The following is a 21,812-nucleotide window of genomic DNA, read 5'->3' on the forward strand; positions in this document are numbered from 1 at the left end:
AGATTTTTAGATTTGTCAGTTTTGAAAACTCAATGAGTTATTTGTATTTAACCCCTTTATTTAAAAATTTGTATTTGTATTAACCCCTTTATTTAACAAATCTGTCATATATATATATATATATATATATATATATATATATTTTTAATCTGGCAACTGACTCTTGTCAATAGTGAAAAGTAGGAAGACAACCAAAACAAAATCCCTATGGTTCGTTTGACAACACTTTTTAGATGATGCTTTTTTTTTTAAGGGTTATAATGAGGGTGTTTGGCAAACCCCTTGATTTTACACGCCACTGTACACCTTAGGAAGAGCGCCTCTCCATCAGGTACAGATTGTGGCCAAACAGACTGACACAGTATGTAATTGCCGGTTTGAAAATAAAAAGTCTATGTAATTCCTATTTTGCCCCTTTGAAAGGAAGAAATGATGAGGCTTTTCTATCTTTCATAAGGGCATAAATGTCTTTTAATAAAACCAAAGCTTGTCACATACACGGTTTACCATGTCTCACTACAGCGTGGTCAGATTTTACTGATTGAGGAACAGTACCGTGGGAGTGGGGGAATGTGTTGCAGCTTAACAAACAAGGTCAATGTAACATAAAGGTAAAACTAGTTTTGCATTGATCGTTAATGTTTTTGTTTTGCTGCTAAAAAAAAAAACTACCCTAATAAGCGTTGGCAAATGAGCCTAGAAACTTTAATATCAGAGGCATAGCTCATTGGAGATATGAACTCTTGAGAATATTAAACATTTGACTGGCAGTAACTGAAAAGGAAAAGCAAATGCAGAGGTTAATTCATTGTCAACAGTGTACATAATAAATAACAAGCAATTTGCAAATTTTTTCATTACATCATCAAAAGAGAAGACATCATCAGTTCACAGTGGAACAAGAACTGGTTTTTAGCTTTCATTTTCTAAATGAATCCCATAGGCCCCCAAGATCAACATTACCTCCTGAAAGTATAATTCCTATGTTGCTGCAGTTCTTCAAAGCAGGGTTTTTCTTGAAACTATCAGATAAAACAGCAGCAAGGCCTATTGCTCCGCTAGGTTCTACTACAACCTTCAAAATCTCATAGCAGAGTTTCATGGCTTCGATTATCTCCTCGTCGTCGACGGTTATGATGTCATCAACAAGATCTCGCACTATGGGCCTGCACCACAAAATAGTACACAAATTGAAACTACATCTTTAACTTTAAGACATCACTTTGATAACATGAGATTTCTCTTTACCAGGTACAATCTCCTAGAAAAGCTCGAAGCCCATCAGCTATGGTGTTGGTCTCAGGCAATGTTATAATTCTACCGGCCACTTTGGATTGAGCTGCATCATTAGCTCCCCTAGGTTCAGCAGCCAAAACTCGAATGGCGGGGTTGATGGACTTAGCAGCCAATGCCACCCCTGATACCAAACCACCTCCTACAATTTGTTTTCTTTTTAACTTAGAAAAATCAGCACAAAGAGAAATCTATGATAGAGATTGTGCAGGAACAGAAAGAAATTAACAATTTGGCACTAAAACTGCAATTGAACAAACCACTTATTGGAACTATTAACGTGTCTATATCAGGGGCTTGTTCCAGAAGTTCCAATGATAATGTACCCTGCCCACTGCAAGAACAATTAGAGGTGTCACACTGCATTCTCATTCATGTTAGAAGTCCCATTTTCTCCAGGCACATGAATCTCTTTTTACTTTAGATATTGCAGTTTTTGGCCAGGAAAAAATAAACGACCAAAGAACAGGAAAAAGTTATAGATGTTAGAGTTGGTAATGACCAGAAATTTCTTTGCATAAAATTTAAGTCCATTGCTTGTTCTTTTTTCCTGACAGAATGTTTCAAAGATTCTAATTTCAAACATTTTGAATACGTGTATTTCTGCATAAGGAATAGAGAAAAAAAAAAGAAAAAAAAAAAGTGAGGCAGGAGTATTAGTGGCCAGGAAAATCTTGAATGATTTCAGCTTGGTCATCCTTGATTACCACACACATTCTCTCACTAAAAAGGAACATGTATGTTGCCTTTACTTTGTAGCGTAAACTATGAAAGACATCCTGGTTCTCCAGTAACACTTGTTCAGAACAAACCTATTGATTTTCATAAGAGTTGTTTACCCTTCTCTTACCTAGGAACAAACTTTGAAACAGGTCCAGTAAACAAATTAAAAGTCAGCCTTGTACCTTATAATGCGCCCATCATTATATGGATGTACAAGAACTGCACCAGTTTCTTGCAACACCTTGCTTGCAACACTCTCCCTTGACTGCATTGTGGCCTCACTCCAGATAACCTGACCACCATAACGCATGACATTCTCAACTTTGCATTTTGGAGCACCTTTTGGAATAACAATATAAGCAGGGATTCCCCGTAGTTTCGCAGCCAAAGACAATGCTGCAGCATGGTTACCACTAATTTTGGAGGGCACAATCAGTCAATCAGGGGATATTCAGAAAAACAGGTCAAAGAAATTAACTACAAGGTACTAGCACTAATGAATCTATAGCAAACCTGCTGTGAGTTGCAACCCCTTTAGCAGCTTGATCATTGTCAAGAGAAAAAACAGCATTGCAGGCACCTCTGAATTTGAAAGCTCCACTATAGCCAAAAGAAAAGGATAAGGTCCATAGTTATTGGAGTGTTAAATACAAAAGGGAAGGAGAGAAGAACGGAATATTAATTGAAAGAAATCAAACAAGCCCAAAATTTTTACCATTTCTAAATGTTTAGTATCTCACCCCTTTTGGAAACATTCACATTTAAAGAACAACCGCCTCCCTGAAACAGCATTCAGAGATTCAGATGAAATGACCGGAGTTTTGTGTATGAATGAATTGATGCGTGCTTGAGCTTCTCTTATGGAGGAAATATCAGCCACATATTTTCCCCTCATTTGGCCCCCCTCTTCCATATTTATACCACCAATAAGAAATCTGGTTTTAGAAATTGGCTGGAAACAGATTAGGGAACTTTAGTAACTCCTAAAAGAATATCCTCATCTTTATCCTAGCAAGCAACAGCATAACACCCTGGGATTTCTTAATTTGTTCTGATAAGTAACATCTGGGATCTCTTAATGTAGTTCTAGTGTCAAAATACATTAAAAAGTATAAATAGTTTCACCTTAAGAAAATCCCATCACTCTAATTCTCATTCGGTAGTTCACTTTCTTCTTGTTTTGAGGGGTTTCTCTATCTTAACAGGGAACATATTGATTATCACAATTTCTGTCTACAGTCACATCAGAGCAACATATTTTCCAAAATGAAATTTATAACATCATGTAAAGACCTATGCAAATACATTAGTCTTATCTTGTCAAATTCAAGTACATTAAGATTCATTATTCAGGGTTTGGCTGTGAACATGCAGTGGATTGAGTACATGTGCATGAATATGTGATTGGCATCAATGTCTCAATACTAATACAAGCAAAATGTAAGTCACAGTCTCAATCTTGTTTACATGTGAACGTAGTTGTCTCACCAAACTACCCCAAAATTTGTTGTGTTTGTCTTCTCTCTTTGCTTCTGCTTTTCCTCTCCATATATATATATATATATATATATATATATATATATATATATATATATGATAATAATAAAATCTCTCCATATTTTATTATTAATCATAAATTTCTACAGGTCAAATGGCATTCCGAGTCACCCCTCCCTAGATGCATATTTTGAACTCATACATAAATGGGCACACTAGGGAATCTTCTCTGTAAATCCCATAACCTGAATTCCCTATAAATTTCATGAACACATCATGGAATCTAAATTAATAAGCCAGTAATAGTGATTCTTCAATTTCAACTAAATTCAAAAATGCAAAATTATCAATTGAAATATATTAGGATATTGGGAACCAAATGAGCTCATATGAGTTTCACCCATTATCAGATTCTTGAAGCTGATCAAGTTTAATACAATAAATACACCATCTATTGATCCAAATTAGTGAACCTGGACCATATGACCAAGTGGGTGTCAAAGATTATGCCCCAGAACCAGCTGTTCAAGCTTATCTTTAACGGTTCTCTTTTTTTAATTGTTCGACTGGGTTTTTACATATCAAAAATTTTCTTCTCATACTTCAAACGTAAAGTAAATACAGAAATCTTGCCCACCAATAAGAGGAAATTAGTCAAAGACTTCAGAGGTTTTCCAAGAACTTACATTTCTGAGCAGAGATTGAACTCAGTTTCTCCCAGTGGGAAAGACAACCTTGTATTGCAGCGAAAAGGCAGATTATTCGAAGTAAAAGAGAAAGTAAAAACGACTCGTGTTTCTTTCTTTTTGGTGGCCTCAGAATGAGTCGTTGGAATGTTGGATAGCTGATGGAGCATTAAAAACCATAAAAAGATTGTGGGTTTAAGCCTAGACGTGGGCTAGTCCGCCCAAATGAGCCCATGGATTGATTTATGGGAAAAATGTCTTCTTTTTTTTTTTCTTTTTTTTGACATTTCCGCACAAGGAGAGAGATATTCGAACTAATGACTTTTACTTTATGAGTCGTAATCTCCAATCGATTGAGTTACCTCTTGGAAACGGAAAAAATGTAAAATCACTAGTTGCATTGATTTGTAATAAGTTTTTTAGGATTTAAAAAGTGATTTAAAACTCTCTATGGTAACTATAAATGACAAATAACTTTTCAGTCTAAACTTTCATTTGAAATTTGATAGAATCCATTGCCAAATCACCCCTTGGCCTTGGGGTATTTCGGCTACTCGCTTTGGCCAATTTTAGGGTAGTCGGACCACAATGGCTGGGTCACCATTTTTTTTTTTTTAATTTTTTCTAATTTTTTTATGAAGGATATTTGTGTCATTTTTTTTTTTTTTTTATTTATGAAAGGGGGAAATTGCTTCAATTCATAGTTTGGAAGAGTCATTACAAATTGCTTAGTAATTTGAAAGAGTATGTATACTTTTTTTGCAATTTCTAAAACACACTCTATTAAACTGGCATAAAACATATAATTATCACATAAATTTTTACACAGTCTAGTCAAAATAAATAAATAAATTAATTAATTTTTTTTTTTTTTTTAAAAAAAAAGGCATGTAAAATTTAGATTAAGGTCTAAAAAAAAACATTGTTCAAGTTACAATCCTAGGGATCATTTTTGCCTATATGAATTTAGCACTTTTACCTTTTTCAAGAAAACCTGCTATTTGAAGTTCAATTTCCTAGAATATTGTAAAAATGATAAGAGGTGGGGAACTATGAAGAGCTTTGGGGGCTAATTTCCTCTAAAAATTTTAAAATTACTCTTAAAAGAAATAACTCTCTAAAACTCATTTTTTACCCCCAAAGTTTTTAAAATTATTTTTTGTCCCCCACCCTAAAATATCTACTTCCCCCGTGAAAATAATGCTTTTATTTTCTAGTCATCGTTAAATTTGGACCATTAAAAATATTAAAGGAGATGTCAAATTCCATTACAAAAAAGCATATGAAATGAAGCTTTCAATGGATGACAAATTGTGGTGCTGATTAGACGATAAGTAAGCGTCAGTGACACATGGATTCACGCTAGCATTAGTGATACGTCAATCCGTCATGATCATCCAAACGCGGAATCTAGTGCGACACCAAATTGTGACTGAAAAATAATCAGTAAACTTTTTATTAGGACCATCATGATAAGATTTTTTTTTATAAGTCTTAATCAATAATTGACATATAAGCAAAAATATAAAAAATGCACAAAAATAAGTTAGATTAAAATATACTAGATTTTTTAGTGATAAAAGCCCTAAAGGGTTAACCTTTCATCTCTAGATTTTAGTTTTGAATCCAAAAACGAATTTTGAGGCATTAGAAAAGGGTTTTAGGGCATTAGAACGGGTTTTGGATCATTAGAAACGGGTTTTGAGGCATTAGAAACGGATTTTTAGGTGGGTCACGGCCGAGGGGGTTTGAGGCGTTCATCGCCGACCAAACCTGTGGGTCCGTGGGTCTCGCCTAGGTCTTGCCAGTTATGGGTTTTTTTTTTCTCTGATTTGGTGTGATTGTTCTCACTTTTATTTTTTACATTTTTCTTAAATTATATTATATTATATATCTTATATTATATGATAGTAGAATCACAAGAGAATGTGTATCCTATAATGTTTTATATAATATATAAGCAAAATTTTAAATATATTAGAAATTTAAATCAAATAATTTTTTTGAACAAAGTTTTCCTCCAAACTGAGTTGGAAGAATTTTCTTCAACCTACACTATAAAAGTGACATGTGTTCCTTGAACATGTGAGATGCACATGTATTTTTAATAATAGGGGCAAAGTTGAAATAAATTTTATTAAAAACTCATGTGCATCTCACATGTTATTAAAAAAAATGGATACATGTTACTTTTATAAAGTAGGTTGAAGAAAATTTCTCCAACCCAATTTGAATGAAAGTTTTGTCCTTTTTTTTTTTTTTTTTTTTTTTTTGGGTATCCAACTATTAATACGTCAAGTGTTATTAATGCTGAAATAAAATAAAGAAACAAATAAATACAAATAAAATCATATTGAGGAATCTAAAATTCTATATATATATATATATATATATATATATATATCAAAATGAAACGTCATAGATTTCATACTATCTTTCCAAAAAACTTAGAATATTTTCATTATGATTAAATTTTAAAAAGAGAAATGATTATTTTCCTCTCCATTGGTCCTCCCCGCCAACTCTTGGATGTAGGTCCAACAAATTTACATGTTAAAAAAAAAAAAAAAAAAAAAAATGCGGAAAGTCCTACAAATGATAAATTTGCAAGAGTTCAACGAGAAATAACCAGAAGTTGAAGATATTTTCATTTTGCTTTGGGTTTAGATTTGTTAGATCTTCACCAGAGACGGAGAATTCCACTCATGTGGCCAATAAAAGAACCAAAGCAAACCCAAGAAAAGTTCCATATTGGATGAGATTTGATACCCTTTTTTTTTAAAAAAAAAAAAAAAAAAAAAAATTAAATTTTTTAATTTTTATGAATAAGAGATTTCATTAAGCTCAAACTCAAACAAAACAACACCTCAAACCCCATTACAAGCCTTTACAAAAGGCTAAAATAGAAAAACACAAACCAACCTGCAACTCAGCAACTACACAAGTAGTTCTGCAGGAACAAACCACCAAAACAGAAACAAGCACACCAGAATGCAAAAACCTCTGCAATCCAACAACTACATGGGCAGTTCTGCAGATAAATTCCACAAGGAACAGAGCATAATGTTCTCCTTAGTTCTGGGATATTTTCCTTTCCTATTAATTCTATGCCGTACTTCCCAAACAATCTTCTTCAAAAACTGCTCCTATGTACAAGGCTAGCCAGCATGAATGAGTTCATTCCTAGTGAGCCAAATGTTGTAGACAATTGATCCCAGAACCAGTTGGCAGAGCAAACACTTGAGAGAGTTGTGGACCCAATTACTGCATCTTTGTTGCACAATGTCATCCCATTTCACAAAAGGATTTTCAACTCTACACCTCATCATACAAAATCTCCAAATTCTACAACTAAAGCTGCACTCAAAAAAACGAGTGAGCACAATTTTCCAATTGGTGATGGCAAAACCTGCACTGAACATCACCCTGATAACCCCATTTCAGCAATCTTTCCCCTTTGATAAGTCTATCCTTCATAGCAAACCATAGGATAAAAGCCAGCTTAGGAATAACAAGAGGAACTAGACCAGTTTACACCACCTAATTAACCTCCTCCTTCTTCTCCCTAAGGACCTCCCATGTATCAGAGCAGACATAAACTCTTTTCCTGGAAGCATCCCAAACAAGTTTATCACAAGGGCCCAAACCAACTTCAGTTAATCTTGCTTGAATCTCAACCAAGGGCTCTGATCTAGCTAGTCTCTAAAACCAATTACCATTTTGAATAACAGTCGAAAGCTTGGCTTCCAAACTACTTTGGACATCATAAACAACCCTATAACCAAATTTCTCAAACAAAACTCCAGCAGGGTGCCACTAATCCATCCAAAGATGTATGTTTTCCCCATTTCCAACCTCAAACCTCAAGAATCTTTTAGCAATATTCCTCAATTTCAAAACCTTCCTCTAACTCCAAGAACAATTTTGAGGTTTGCCAACACTCAAAAAAATCTTCTTTTTTGTTTTGTTTTGTTTGTTTGTTTTTTTTTTTTTTTTTTTCAGCAAATTTTCTTTAACCCAAGCGACCTAAATGGAACCGGACCTAGCAAAAAGGTTCCAAACATGCCTAAGCATAGAGGACTGATTCCAAACTTCTAGCCTCTTCAAACCTAAACCACCCAGCTTCTTAGGAAAACAAACATCAAACCAAGATACTTTGGCCTTAGCAGTCCCTTCAGTCCTCCCATTCCAAAAAAAAAAAATCTATTGAATTTTTGTTCAATAGCTTTTAGAACCCTTTTAGGGAGAATGAAAATACTGATCCAATACACTTGTAAGCTGTAAAGCACAGAAAAAATCAATTGGAGCCTGCCTGCATAAGAGAGATTCTTAGTCAACTAGGAGTCTATCCAACCAGTGATTTTATTAAACAAGACCCATAATCAACTGCAGAAAGTCTAGAAAAGATGAGAAGAACCCCAAGATATCTCACAGGGAAATGACCTTCAATCATGCCCACCTCATCCAGCAAAGCATGCTTCATTCTATCAAAAATACCAAAACAATAAAAAGAACTCTTTGACGGATTAGATTTCAAACCAAACAAGTCAGATGCTACTTTGAAGGGGCTCTACTGGCTCACACCTTTGTGGGGTTGTGGTGACGGGCTTGCCTTCCCAGGCAGTAGCTATGGCTCAAACCGGACATTCCACAGCGGGTGGGAACCCCGATGGTAACGCCCAAGGGGGAAAACTACACTGGTCGCCCCTTCCCACCTTTTTGCTTAGAAAAAAAAAAAAAAAACCTTCCTCAAACTCAAGCAGAACATTCTTGATAACATTTATAGAGCTAAGACTAGTCTCAGAGAAAACGAGAAGATCATCTGCAAAATATAGATGAGTAAGCTTCATACTAACACACATAGGATGGAACTTAAAACCAGAACTGCCACTAGTATGAGCACCCATAATCCTGGAAAAGACCTCCATGGCTATGACAAAAAGATAAGGAGAAAGAGGGTCACCTTGCCTCAACCCCTTTTTTTTCCTCAAAATAACCAACCATAGTACCATTGAGGGCCTTGAGGCACACAAAAAATCTAGGAGAAGTAATGCACACCTTAATCAAATTAAGAAGTCTTTCTGGAAAGCCAAAACAGTGAAGACAATGAATCATACACTCCCAATTAACAGAATCATAAACCTTCATCAAATCAATCTTCAAAGTGCACCTTGGAAGTCCTTTGTCTTTGTGATAATTTCTAACAATTTCTTGCGCTAGCAGGACATTTTCAGAAAATACTTCTAGAAGGGATGAAAGCAAATTGATTCATACTAACCAAATCTCACAAAAGAGGCAACATCTTGTTTGAGATGATCTTGGTAAAACACTTGTAGATAACATTGCAACAATCAATAGGCCTGAAATCACCCATAGCAGAAGGATTAACCTTCTTAGGTACCAAAGTAAGCATTCACTTCCTTCAGCAGCATACCAAAATTAAAGAAATCCTTAATGGCAGTAACTATTTCCTGACTAACAATAAACCAAGCGGACTTGAAAAAATCTGCAGAGAAACCATCGGGACCAAGAGCCTTATTTGCCTTCATGTGAAAAAGAGTATCCTTAATCTCTTCTGCAGTAACCTCCTTTTCCAACATAGTTGCTTGATCAGCAGAAATAAGCTGCCTAATACGAGTTCCCTTTGAAACAGTGAACTGCAGCTGATTTGAACCTAATAACTTCGTATAAAAACTCTTAGCCACTTGCTTAATCTGCTTAACATCCTCTACCCTAGTATTCTAATCCCCCAATTGCAACTATTGGTTCCTAACCTTATGCTTCAAGAAAGATTCCTTAGCCTTAGTAATGGAAACATAAGCATGTAAACTCTTTATTTCCTTAAGTAAATAGTCAACCCTTCCAAAAGAAGCAATGACCTCCTTTTGAGCAAGTGAAAGGTTATCACGGGCCTGCACAACTCTATGTTTTAGATTTCCAAAACAAACCAAATTTTGTTCCTTCAAAACAGCCTTCACAGCTCTAAGCTTCACATAAAACTTATACATAGGAAACCCCTCAACCTGAGTATTCCAACCTTCTTCCACCCAATTCAAGAACCTTGGATGCTCCAACTTAAAGAACTTAAAAGGTTTAAGGCCAAAACTTTACAGAATGCCAGCTGAAATGACAGCAGGAGAATGATCTAAGATTCCCCCAGAATGAAATTCAACAATAGTCTTTCCAAAAGAACTCATCCAATATTCATTTGCTAAGACCCTATCCAATTTCCTGGCTACAAACTGAGGTTCCTCACTTTTATTGTCCAAATGTAAAAACAGCCACTAAAATTCAAATCCAAAACCTCAAGGTCATTTAAGCACTTACCAAACTCAGTTTTATAAGAATTGAGCTTAGTAGAACCCCACTTCTCAGCCAAAGACTAAACCACATTAAAATTTTCACAAATCATCCAAGGATTATTAGTTATTCTTACTTTCATAGAACTTAAATTGCTCCACAACATCTTCCTGTCCACACCTTTATTGGCTCTATAAACAAAAGAACGGAACCAACAATAGTTGTTCTTAAGAGATTTAATCCCACAATTTATACTCTGTTCACTCTTATCAATGACAGTCACTTCAAAATTAGATTTCTTCCAACAAACCGAAACCCTCCCCAAGAAATGCTGATCATAGTTAAAAACATAATCCCACTTAGGAACTATACAAGATTTAACCCTTTCAGCTTTGTTCTCCTTCACTCTAGTTTCAATTAGACAAATAAGACTAATCTTATGCCTTTGGATCATACTTTTTACCTCCTTCTGTTTAGAGGGATAATTCAAACCCCTTACATTCCAAATCAAAAAATTCATGTAGTAGGAAAGAAACCCCTCATCAAGACCTCCTCCTCTTTCCCCATTTTACCCTTTCCCTTAACCCTTAATAGAGTAGCACTCTCCTCATTCAAAGCATTTTCAATAACATTTTGAAGAGAATTAGGAAAAGCACATGAATCCCTCACTGCACCACCATCAGCCCTAGCCAGCAAATGGAAAGAATTAGTCCAATGCCTTTGACTATCTCTGATAGGAGCTTTAGACACCGAGGTTCTCTTGGCATTACTAACCACATTTCATTGCTCTTTAGCCACAGTACTAGGAACATAACTCTTCATTACCAAATAACCATCCCTTCTGGACAAGTTTAGATTTTTTAGGAATCCAAACCTTCTTTTCAACCTTGGTACATGCATGGGGTAGATGACCAAAAGTCCTGCATTTCTTGCATTTTACAGGGATCCAAGGATATTCAATACCTACGATTACCTTACCCCCATCAACACGAATAATTTTAATTTCTTTGGGGAAAATAGATTCCATGTCAACTTCAACCAAAACTCTAGCAAAACCAAGCCTAATCTGCTCTCCAGTAACAAAATTTGCACAAAGTGGCTTGCCAACACCACTAGTCGCATAACTCAAACATGTGGCATTCCAAAATTCAATTGGCAAATTATGCATCTTAATCCAAACAGGGACAATAGATAAAGAAATCTTAAGAAGCTACATACCTGGAGTCCATGTTTGCAAAATTAGAGGTTTATTGGCTCTATGCCATAGTTTTGCCTCCATAACCTCATCTCAGGTCCTTACACCAGCAAATCTGAACAAGTACAAACCATTCTCCAACAAGAACACATCAACTTTCCCATATTGAGCCCAAAGACTATCCACAACACGTTTCACAATATAGTAGGGAAGAGGTTTATCAAGAAACTAACCTACCAAGAAGGGAGACCATTTCGAGATACCTTTCTCAATTGCTTCCTTTGGTGGCTTCACAACAATTTTTCCATCTTCTCTAGAGGAAGCAAAATATTGTAATGCGCCTGAAGATTTCGCCGATCTGAGCAATTGCCTCCAATCCTGAGCTATATTCTTCTGATCAACCTTAACAAGATAAGCAGCTCGTAGCCCAGACTCCTCAACACGAAACAAAAAACTCCTCATAACCTCCCTCTCAGGAAGAACATAAACATTCTCCATAGATTTCTCACCAAAACCAGAGATGCTTTCAACAGGAACTCCCTGAACATCCAACTGCGAAGAACTTACATCTTCATTGGCCAAAAGCTCACAATTCTCCTCGTCCTCACTCAATTCTACCTCACAATCCAAAGACCGTGACGCATCATCCAAATCAACTGAAACCTCCTTCACAATCAACTTTGAATTCTTCTTCCTGCCACGACCCCCATTTGCTCGTCTGGCCATGAATCACCAATTGAGCATTACACCAAAGTAATTTGCAAGTACCAGAAAGCGCCGGCACACCTTCACTGGAATCTTAGTCGTCGAAAAAAACACGCACCCTCACGTGCGAATTCAGTAAAGTGCGTAGCTCCAAACCACAGGAAAACCAACAATCTCTAACCAACTCTAGGAAACCAGTGCCACGTCAGCAAAAGTCTCAAAAGTCCCCAATTTTAATAGTTAAGACTCTGAGAGCTTGCAAACCAAAGAAATCTCTATTTTTCTCTTCTAAAGACACATTTTTAAATAAATATGCCGGTTATGATTCTCATATTTACGATTTTGCACTATAAAAGATTTTGTTGGTTTCCCTAATTTCAATTTGATGAGATCATTCCGTTTCAAATTTTATTGTAGTTGACAATTAGCATTGTATTCTTCAGGAAATTATTACACGACAAACATTTTTCCTATACTTAATTCAACTCTGTTGTTTTTTCCTATTGAGCTGTGGTCAATGGATTGGTGTCCTAAACTTGTTCCACGTGTCAAAGACATTAAAAAAAAAAAAAAAGTTTACAAGTTTTGGACTAGGATGAAACTGAACCAAAATATTTATTGATTCATGTTCTTTCCTGTAAGCCCTTTATCAAATCCGTTAATTAATATATATATTTTTTTAATTCATATATTTGAATTTGTTTTACTTGATGCTTACATACCTCTCTAGATATTATAATTAATTAGGCTAAATTTAATTTTCTTAATCATTTGCTTTTATTTTGTGTAAAACTTTTATCCTTCACTTTGTTTCTTAGTGATCATATGAAACAGATTTTTTTATTTTTTATTTTAAGAATTGAAGCAATAATTTTACTGAAATATATATATATATATATATATATATATGCTATTTTCACTTTCTGAGAGCCCTTTCAAACCTCATTGTCACGCCCCTCGTCACTAAAGTGAGAGCAAGTCTTAATGTCTTATCACAGTCATTGTCGATGCACTATACATCACATACCACCACCGTCAAAGCAGTCCTCTCCTCGACCTTTTGGTCAATAAACTATAAAACCGAATCATTTTAGATCCATCAGTTGTAGTTTTTCTTTTTCGCTTTTACTGTTAGGACTGTATTGGCCCTATTGGGGTATTTGTTGAGCCCCAACTGCCTCTCATTGTAGTATTATTTTCTTTTAATTTCATGATCATCTTTGTCCACCCTCTTCAATCCATAGCCTGAATTGTAGGCCAAGTCATGGATACCTAACTTCAATATCAAGGAACCTTCAGATTATACCAGTGGCATCTGGGTCAAAGATGCTTATTCCACCGTGTAAATAGAAAGATTGAACAAAAGAAAGAGTCATTAACCAGCCAACACATGTAAACAACAACTCGCAAAAGAATTTTCTAACACATCCCTTTAACTTTACACAATAAAATTAAGTAAATGGATGATATTTGTTTCATTGACATGAGAATATTCTCCCTCCAGCACTAGAAACTAGCCCTAATCGATGATGGTTTGGAATATAAGATTTAAGCTCCAAACTTGGGCACTTTGGCAGTGGATATTTGAGCAATGAAATGCTCTGCCACAAACCGCCTTTGGATCTTCCCGGTAGCAGTTTTTGGAACAGAATCAGTGATGAAAACCTTCTTGGGGACCTTGAAAGCTGCAAGATTCTTCTTGCAAAACTGCAGCACCACAGCTTCATCTATGTGACACCCTTCTCTGGGAATTACAGCACAATTTATCTGCATAATTTGGACACCAACACAGTTAATTACTACTTCACAACCCAAAACATTTATATGCTCCAAAGGGAAAGGATCATCTTCTTACCTCTTCACCATATTTGTCATCAGGAACCCCAAAGGCAACAGCCTGAGCAATGTCAGGATGAGATAAAAGCACTGCATCCACTTCAATTGGTGATATCTTCTCACCTAAATAACAAATGAACAAAAATCAAAACCCCATCTCCAAACAATGTAACATAATAAGTTACTTAAAACACGTCAAGTGAACTGAACCAATATAAGTGTAATAAATAAGCGTGAAGGATAACATTATTCTATAATCAAACCTAACTCTACACACATACACCTTTTAATTGTTTCGGTTTGGATTCAAAACGGAGATAATCAAAATGTTATTTAAAATCACCTGCCTAGTTTGCGAAAACAGAGAACATGGAATTTTGTTCACATTTATAAACAACCATTTTCTTCATGCCACCATTTTTTTTCAAACCTAATACCAAATAGAACACTCTTCGCAATATTGTTTAAAAACGGACATTTAGCCGGTAAAATTGGTGGCCAACAACAAAAAAAACATCAACTCTAATGGTTATATTCATCAAAAATAAAAAAATGTCTACAATGTTACATCAATGTGAAACTGTTTGCTTAAACAGTAATCAACTTCAATAGGAGACATCAATTCTAATAAATTCACATTTTTCATGCACACAACAAGTGAAATAAAAAAGAATGGAAGGTAAAGAAAAGTACCTCCACGGTTGATGAGCTCCTTGATCCGACCCACAAGATGCAAATACCCATCCGAATCAAAAAACCCGAGATCCCCAGTATGAAACCACCCGAACGAAAAAGCGGCCTTATTGGCCTCCGGATTGTTCTTATAACCCTTCGTCACATTGGGTCCCCTGATACACACCTCGCCACTCACACCCTCTCGCTGGGGCACACCATTCAAGTCCAACACTGCCATTTCCTGACCCATGGGTTTACCCACCGACCCGGGTTTGTGCCCGCCGTCTTCGGGTAACGGGTTCGAAGCCATCTGATGAGATGCCTCGGTCATCGCGTAGGCCTCCAGCACCGGCGCACCGAAAGACTCCTCGAGCCGAGCCATAACCGACGGAGCCAGAGATGCGCTGCAGCTCCTGATGAACCGAAGCTTCGGGTAGGCCGGTTCGGGTCGGGTGAGATGGCGGTCCAGGATGATCTGGTGGATCGTAGGGACCGCGGTGTACCAGGTGGCGCTGTACGCGCGCATGTCGGACCAGAAAGTCGACGCCGAGAATCTTCCGGCGGCCGGAAGCGTCGCGGCGGCTCCGGCGCCGAGCGAGCTCAGCAAGCCGGCGATCAAGCCGTGGACGTGGAACAAGGGCAGGACTAAAACGGTCGAGTCTGACACGGTGAGTTTGTACACCGAGATGATGTTTCGCACCGAGGAGACTAGATTGAGCTGCGTGAGCGGCACGCCCTTCGGCCGGCTCGTGGTCCCGGAGGTATGGAGGAAGAGGGCCTCGTCGGACGGGTCGTTGACAATTCCAGCGATCGAGTTCGACTCGGCGGTCGCGTCCGACGTGGAGGAGAGAGAGAGTTTGGATTCGCCGTCACCGAGCGTGGCGGTTACGTGAGGGACTCCAAGCTTGGAAGCCGCCGCTTGGGCCGATTGGTTCCCTTCCTTGGGCGTTATCAGAATCTTGGCGCCTGAGTCCGATATATAGAATTCAAACTCCTCCGCCGTGTAAGCCGAGTTCAACGGAGCCGCTGTGGCTCGGCATCGAATTACAGCCAAAAACACCACCACAAACTGCAAAAATGACTCATAAAAATCAGCCATCAACACAATCTTTGTTTCTGTTCGGTAGGTAAAAAAAAAAAAAAATTGTACCTCGACGGTGTTGGGGAAGGTGAGGGCGACGACGTCACCCGTGGAGATGCCGGCGGCGAGCAAGAGAGAGGCGGCGTGATCGATCAGCTCGTTCAACCGCGCGTGTGTGAGATCGAATTTTCCGGAGACAGAGAGGGCTCGCCGGGTTGGGAAATCCAACGCGGCTCTCTTCAACAAACCTGTGAGCGTTAGGTTTTCCATTTTCGTTGCACTGAATTTGGTTGGGAGAGAAAGCAAGGGACGATTGGTTATTTATATGTAGAGCCTGAGGCTAGCATGAAGCTGGCATGGATGGAGCCTGACACGTGGCTATTTTGCACGTTGATATTTTTTTAGGGTCAGTTTGTGTGTGCCAGGTCTCGGTATGCGTGGTGCGAGCTTCCTCGTAATTATCTCAGTGTCTTATCGTCTGACGCGTGGACTACGTCACTATGGCTGATTGGTTGGTGTTTTGAGCCTGTTTCGTGGTCCAATCCTAACCGTTTATTGAAAATGATCAAAAGGAAAAATCAAAAGTAGTTAAAGACAAACTGACCGAGGTCCTGGTCAAGGAGAGTCTTCAACAGATGGGAAGGATGGGGCAGAAAAATCTGCTGACGTCTTATATTATATAAAAAAAAATACTTAATTAACCAAAGTTATTAAATCAAGCATATTATAAAATAGAGTAATTTTATTCCACGTACTATCTAGATTCTCATACCTGTGAAAATCTAATATGAAGAGTAGTATTATTGTATAAAGAAAAATGGTAGCAGCATATTGTTTACCCACATTCAGTAGATATTGAATTTCTACTCGGGTAAGATGTATAAAACTTGATAATCATTCACTAACATTTTGACCTATCATTCTAAGTTGCGGCCATCCCACTTTAACAAAGTAAAACCACAATAAATGAAAGCCTGATTAAGAAAATATTCTAACATTTTTTAACTTGGGCAAGTATAATTTAAAAAAATATTTTACTTTGAAAACGATGCGCTCGGGTTGAATAACTTGTCCAACAAGAATATTAACATTGAACTCAGGAGTCGTTATGTCCATTTATTTGATATAAAGCCACTCCATAATCACAAATGCTAATTTCTTAAAGCTTATTTGAAATTGCGTTAAGAAACTTAAAGAGTACTTTTATTATCTAAAAAACTGTGTCAAACAAAAAGCTAAAATGTTTGGTAAAAAATTTTAAAAACCTTTCTTTTGATTTTCCTTTTTTTTTTTTTCACTTTAAGAATTGTCAAAACGCTCTCGTAGAAAAAAACTGAAAAATAAAATTATTTCTTAAAAGTTATTTTTGACTTTAAAAACCTTATTTTCCAATGTAAACTCAAATATGTTATTATTAACATGGATTGTAGAACAATGTGATAAAAACAATGCTTCAAAATGGAAGCCCCAATATCTCAAAAGAAACCAATCTAATGTCTTTTTATGATTCATATAAAATGAGATATTGCATAGTGCATATCCAATATCCTAGAAAAACACAAGTCTAAATGCATATCCAACGTACTCAAAAGACATATAAGTCAAAATGCATATCTAATATACAAATTAAAAATGTCTCACTCTATCACCCATTGGAAGCTAAAAGTTTATGTCTTCCGAGGATAAACAAAACAAATGCATGTCAATGTAGTGATAAGTACTGCTGGCTTAATTACCCCAAAAAAAATATATTATAGTTTGCCAATGGAATGTACTTAGAAAGTGGATCGGTATTATAGCAGATTTGATTGATATAAGAGAAAAAAGTAAGAATATTTTGTATAAAAAAGTAAAAAAAATTTGTTTTGTAGTGATTTTTTTATTTGAATAGTAATAAAAAATGATTGATTTGATGTAAAAAGTAAAAATGTTATGGTTGATTTTGAGAGAAAAAGTGTAAAAAAATTTGTTGGGTTTAGGGTCATGGGTCCTCTTTCTAATCCGGCCTCTTGCCAAACATAACCTACAGTTCTATAACATGCCACAAAACCAGCGTACACGCATGGTAGTAAGAAACTAGTATATAGTTTTATGTTTTATTTAATTTTAAAATTTTAAAATTCAATAATGAATTTGGCCCAAAGTTAGACAAATTAGGATTAACATCTATTTAAGTGAACTATTGTACTCCAATGGAAAAGTAATCGATGAATGGTTAAATAGATTTTGTTTGATGTGTGATTCATCTTCTATTGAGATTATTACATAAGTGACATATGTACAGCGGAAAATAAAAAAATCTTAAGCCAATATTGAACTTTAAGAAAAACATATGAAGAAGAATGTTATTTTAATTAAAACAATAAAAATAAGAACACCTACTTGGTTTTATGGCAGCTCCTCAGCTATTGGACAAAACTTTTCTTCTTGTTCCTCAAATGAAAATTACGTGTAACCTTAGGGATTATGAGACAGTGCTATTTTTTTATTTTTTGTATAACAAGTGTCAAAAGTAATAAAAGAGTTGTACATGGCACGAAGGCCACACATTATTAACTATATTATTTTAATTATATTTTATAATATTATAACACCGGCATGCATATTGTTGATGCACGTCGGTGTTATATAAATCACTGCTCCATAAGATAAACCCGAAGCCCACCTCAAAACTTTCAAACAATAATATCACCATTCAAATAGCTTACGTAAACCACCATATATAGAGTCTAAAAAAACCTTCTTCTTGTACATGTGTAGAGGGGTCATTTGGAAAATCTTCCTTATAGAATAAATTTTTTAAAACACTTGCCACTAGGCACTAGTAAGTTGGGACAACACATTGGAATTGGATACATCAACCTGCTTGCTGGGAACACCCTCCCTACCGACATAATTGAAGACATTCTTGCATAAAACAATGCATGGTTGGATCCATGTGTAATCTCCACACTTCACAGTAATCAATACAATAATGAGTAATCCTAAAGTCATTTTCATGTCACTAATTTCTCTCTATTTTTTTAACTTATCTTATATCAGCCCAGTATAGTTTTAATCGCGTGTATATAAATTTTTAGACATCATCTCCTTACAACCCAATTTTTAAGAACGAATTATACCGAACATTTATTGTAATATAGTAGTGCCACATCAAACAAAAAACTTCGCTCTCACATCTCTTTGTCGGCATTGATTATTCTCAACTACCCTACAGAATTGGTCGAACCACTCAATTTAGTGGTAGCAGCCCCCAGCCCCTACTCGCATGTCGGTAAGTAATTTTAGAAGCCTTTCATGTGTATGAGATAACTTTCAAAATTATAATTTAATTAAAATTTAATAATAATGAATCTCAAGTCTAATTACTCTTTCGTGTCGGTAGTAGCACCATTTTGTACCCCTTGAGGGGGCGATTGGGGCACCCATGAAGGCTGGTTGAACAAGTTAGAAATTTCTTTAGAGGGATGACGTGTAAGTGCCACGTCAAAAAGTAGAAGAAGTGTCTAGTGTCTACGGCACTCTCTCTCTCTCTGTGACATCCTTGTCAGGTCTCTTTCCAGTTTCTTTAGGCCAAAGATTGTTCAAAAGCGTGTTGTCACCAACTTTGTTCCAGTATTTGTGCAGCAGATCAAGAAGTAAGTTCTGGATGGTTTGAATTCATTATGAAATACAATAATAAATGAAGTTTCTAATAATAAACAGACAACTGGCCCGCCAATTTGGGGTATATTATTATTATTTATTATTATACCTTTAACTCTCAAGAATGACTTTCTCCTACGTTTCCTTCCTACTGTGGCCCGTTTCAGCAGTATGACAAAGACAATATGCCATGAATATGTTTTGAATGAAGAGAGTTTTTTTTTTTTTTTTTTTTTTTTTTTTTTTTTTTTAAATTTTTATTTATTTTATGTAATATAAAAATAAGAACTGTTTTTATATTTGAATTGTTTGTTTATATTTTCCTTTTAAGATTAAAAAAAAAAAAAAGAATTTTAACAACAGAGCAAAGAGACAGGGCCAGCTCGATATATTTAGAGGCTTTATTTTTTGAAGTTGGACCTTATTTTTTATAATATTTAAATATTAATTAAATAATATTTATTTTAATAATATTATTATTATTTTCATTCTTTTCATGACTTTTAAGTTTAACTTTTAACTAACCCCAAAAAAATTGATGTGGCATATTTGTTTTTTTGGTTTAAATGGCCTTATTTAACAATGAGCTTATTATATTGAGACCTTATTTTAGAAGCCTTAAATTTTTATGGGAAAAAATTTTAGGCCTTATTTAAAATTAAAAAAAAAAAAAAAATTAGGCCTTAAGTTAAAATAAAATTAAAATTTTTTTTGGACCTTACTAATTGGAGGCCTTAGGTGACCGTCTCAATGGCCTAGCCATTGAGCCGGCCCTGCAAAGAGAGATAATATCTTTTGTATTGATCTTTAACCTCAACTCCATCTTAAAAAATTAATAATGCTATTTTTCACACTTTTATCATGTCATATTGGTTGATAATGATTAATGCGAAATATTTTGAGCTACTTAAAAAAAAAAAAAAAACACAAGTGTAAATCACTTAACATACATTATGTCAATCAATCAATGTCGTATAAAAGTGATAAAGAAGTTTAAATATTAACATTATTAAAAAAAAAAAACCCATTAGTTCATGTGAGAAGGGAAGCTTCTAGGAATGTATCTGCAACAGATGTCGATGTCCTCAGATATTTTATTATAATTTTCATTGGCTCCCAAAAATCGAAAAAAAAAATTAAAAAATTAACGGCTGAGGTGGACGTAGACGTTGATAAGGTTAGCAAAAGTTGGCATGTAAAGTTGTAAAACGCAAGCACTGACGTAGCAATCAAGCCACCGCGGTGGGCCGGTGGGTCTGGCCCACTACTAATTACGATTCAACACAACACCCAAACTCAAATCGGCCTCTAATTGAACCCAAGCGACGCCTTTTCAATCTTCATGCCTCTCAGTAATAGCCTACCCCAGTTGCCAATATATAATGCCTCAAAAATCAAGCACTTTTCTAACTACTTCCGTCTAATCATGCGTACTAATTGTCGGTGATTGTGTAACACTCTAGAACGCTCTAATACCATTTGTAACGTCCTTAACTTTATGATAGACTTGTAAATGGATTGGATCTGGATTACTTATCCGCTATTATTAGACCAATTACAGATTGGCCCAACATGCAGGAACGGATAGGACACAATGAGTTGCTCATATTACATGACTAATTATTTGTGATTGGTCCAATATGTTCGAGATAGCCTTTGTTTATATATATATTTGGATAGGGTGCAATGAACTTGCTTGTTTTGTTCGACTAATTTTATTTGGGATTGACTCATCATATTCGAGATTGAGGCTGTCAATTTTTGACATAATTCGTAAATTTGATGCGAACCTAACACAAAATGAATGGATTAAGATTAAGGGGTCTGACATGTTTAATAGAATAAGTCAGGTTAAAGTTAACCTATATATTCTAATACTTATGCATTCAGGGGCGAAACCACCTTATGGTTTGAAGGGGTCTTGGGCCCCCCATGCTACAAGATGGCCCCAAAAAAATTATTATTTTTAAAATAAACATTTAAAAATTAATTTCCCCAAAAACTAAAAGTTATAGTTTCATCCAGATCATGCATCGACATGATCTAAACCTGATATACGATATAATGGTTTACAATTTTTGACGCAACTTGTAAACTCAACATAAACTTAATACAAAATTAATAAGTTATGATTGAGGGGTTTGACCTGTTTAATTAAAAAAGTCGAATTTTATAT

The 21,812-nt window shown here is 35.8% G+C and overlaps 2 protein-coding genes across 3 annotated transcripts; both read right to left on the reverse strand.

Annotated features, from left to right (window-relative positions):
* Positions 1–775: 775 nt before the first annotated feature.
* Positions 776–4,289, reverse strand: SR (serine racemase). Of its 2 annotated transcripts, none has more exons than XM_059586816.2 (7): positions 4,200–4,289; positions 2,757–2,968; positions 2,530–2,616; positions 2,199–2,429; positions 1,554–1,627; positions 1,249–1,435; positions 776–1,166 (listed from the first exon to the last, which is right to left on the reverse strand). In XM_059586816.2, exons 2-7 carry the CDS (start codon positions 2,927–2,929, stop codon positions 920–922), a joined length of 999 nt encoding a protein of 332 aa, XP_059442799.2. In that variant the 5' UTR covers positions 2,930–2,968; positions 4,200–4,289; the 3' UTR covers positions 776–919. The 2 variants fall into 2 exon arrangements, with proteins under 2 accessions (XP_059442799.2, XP_059442801.2); XM_059586818.2 differs by having other exon boundaries at positions 2,757–2,951; positions 4,200–4,280.
* Positions 4,290–13,754: 9,465 nt separating this feature from the next.
* On the reverse strand, positions 13,755–16,298 carry LOC132175555 (putative CoA ligase CCL9). The gene is made up of 4 exons (XM_059587528.2): positions 16,061–16,298; positions 14,929–15,979; positions 14,255–14,358; positions 13,755–14,166 (listed from the first exon to the last, which is right to left on the reverse strand). The coding sequence occupies exons 1-4, from the start codon at positions 16,259–16,261 to the stop codon at positions 13,948–13,950; spliced, it is 1,575 nt and encodes a 524-aa protein (XP_059443511.2). The 5' UTR covers positions 16,262–16,298; the 3' UTR covers positions 13,755–13,947.
* Positions 16,299–21,812: the final 5,514 nt, after the last annotated feature.

The sequence above is a fragment of the Corylus avellana genome, chromosome 3, assembly GCF_965113065.1.
Source record: "Corylus avellana chromosome 3, dhCorAvel1.hap1.2, whole genome shotgun sequence".
NCBI lineage: Eukaryota > Viridiplantae > Streptophyta > Magnoliopsida > Fagales > Betulaceae > Corylus > Corylus avellana.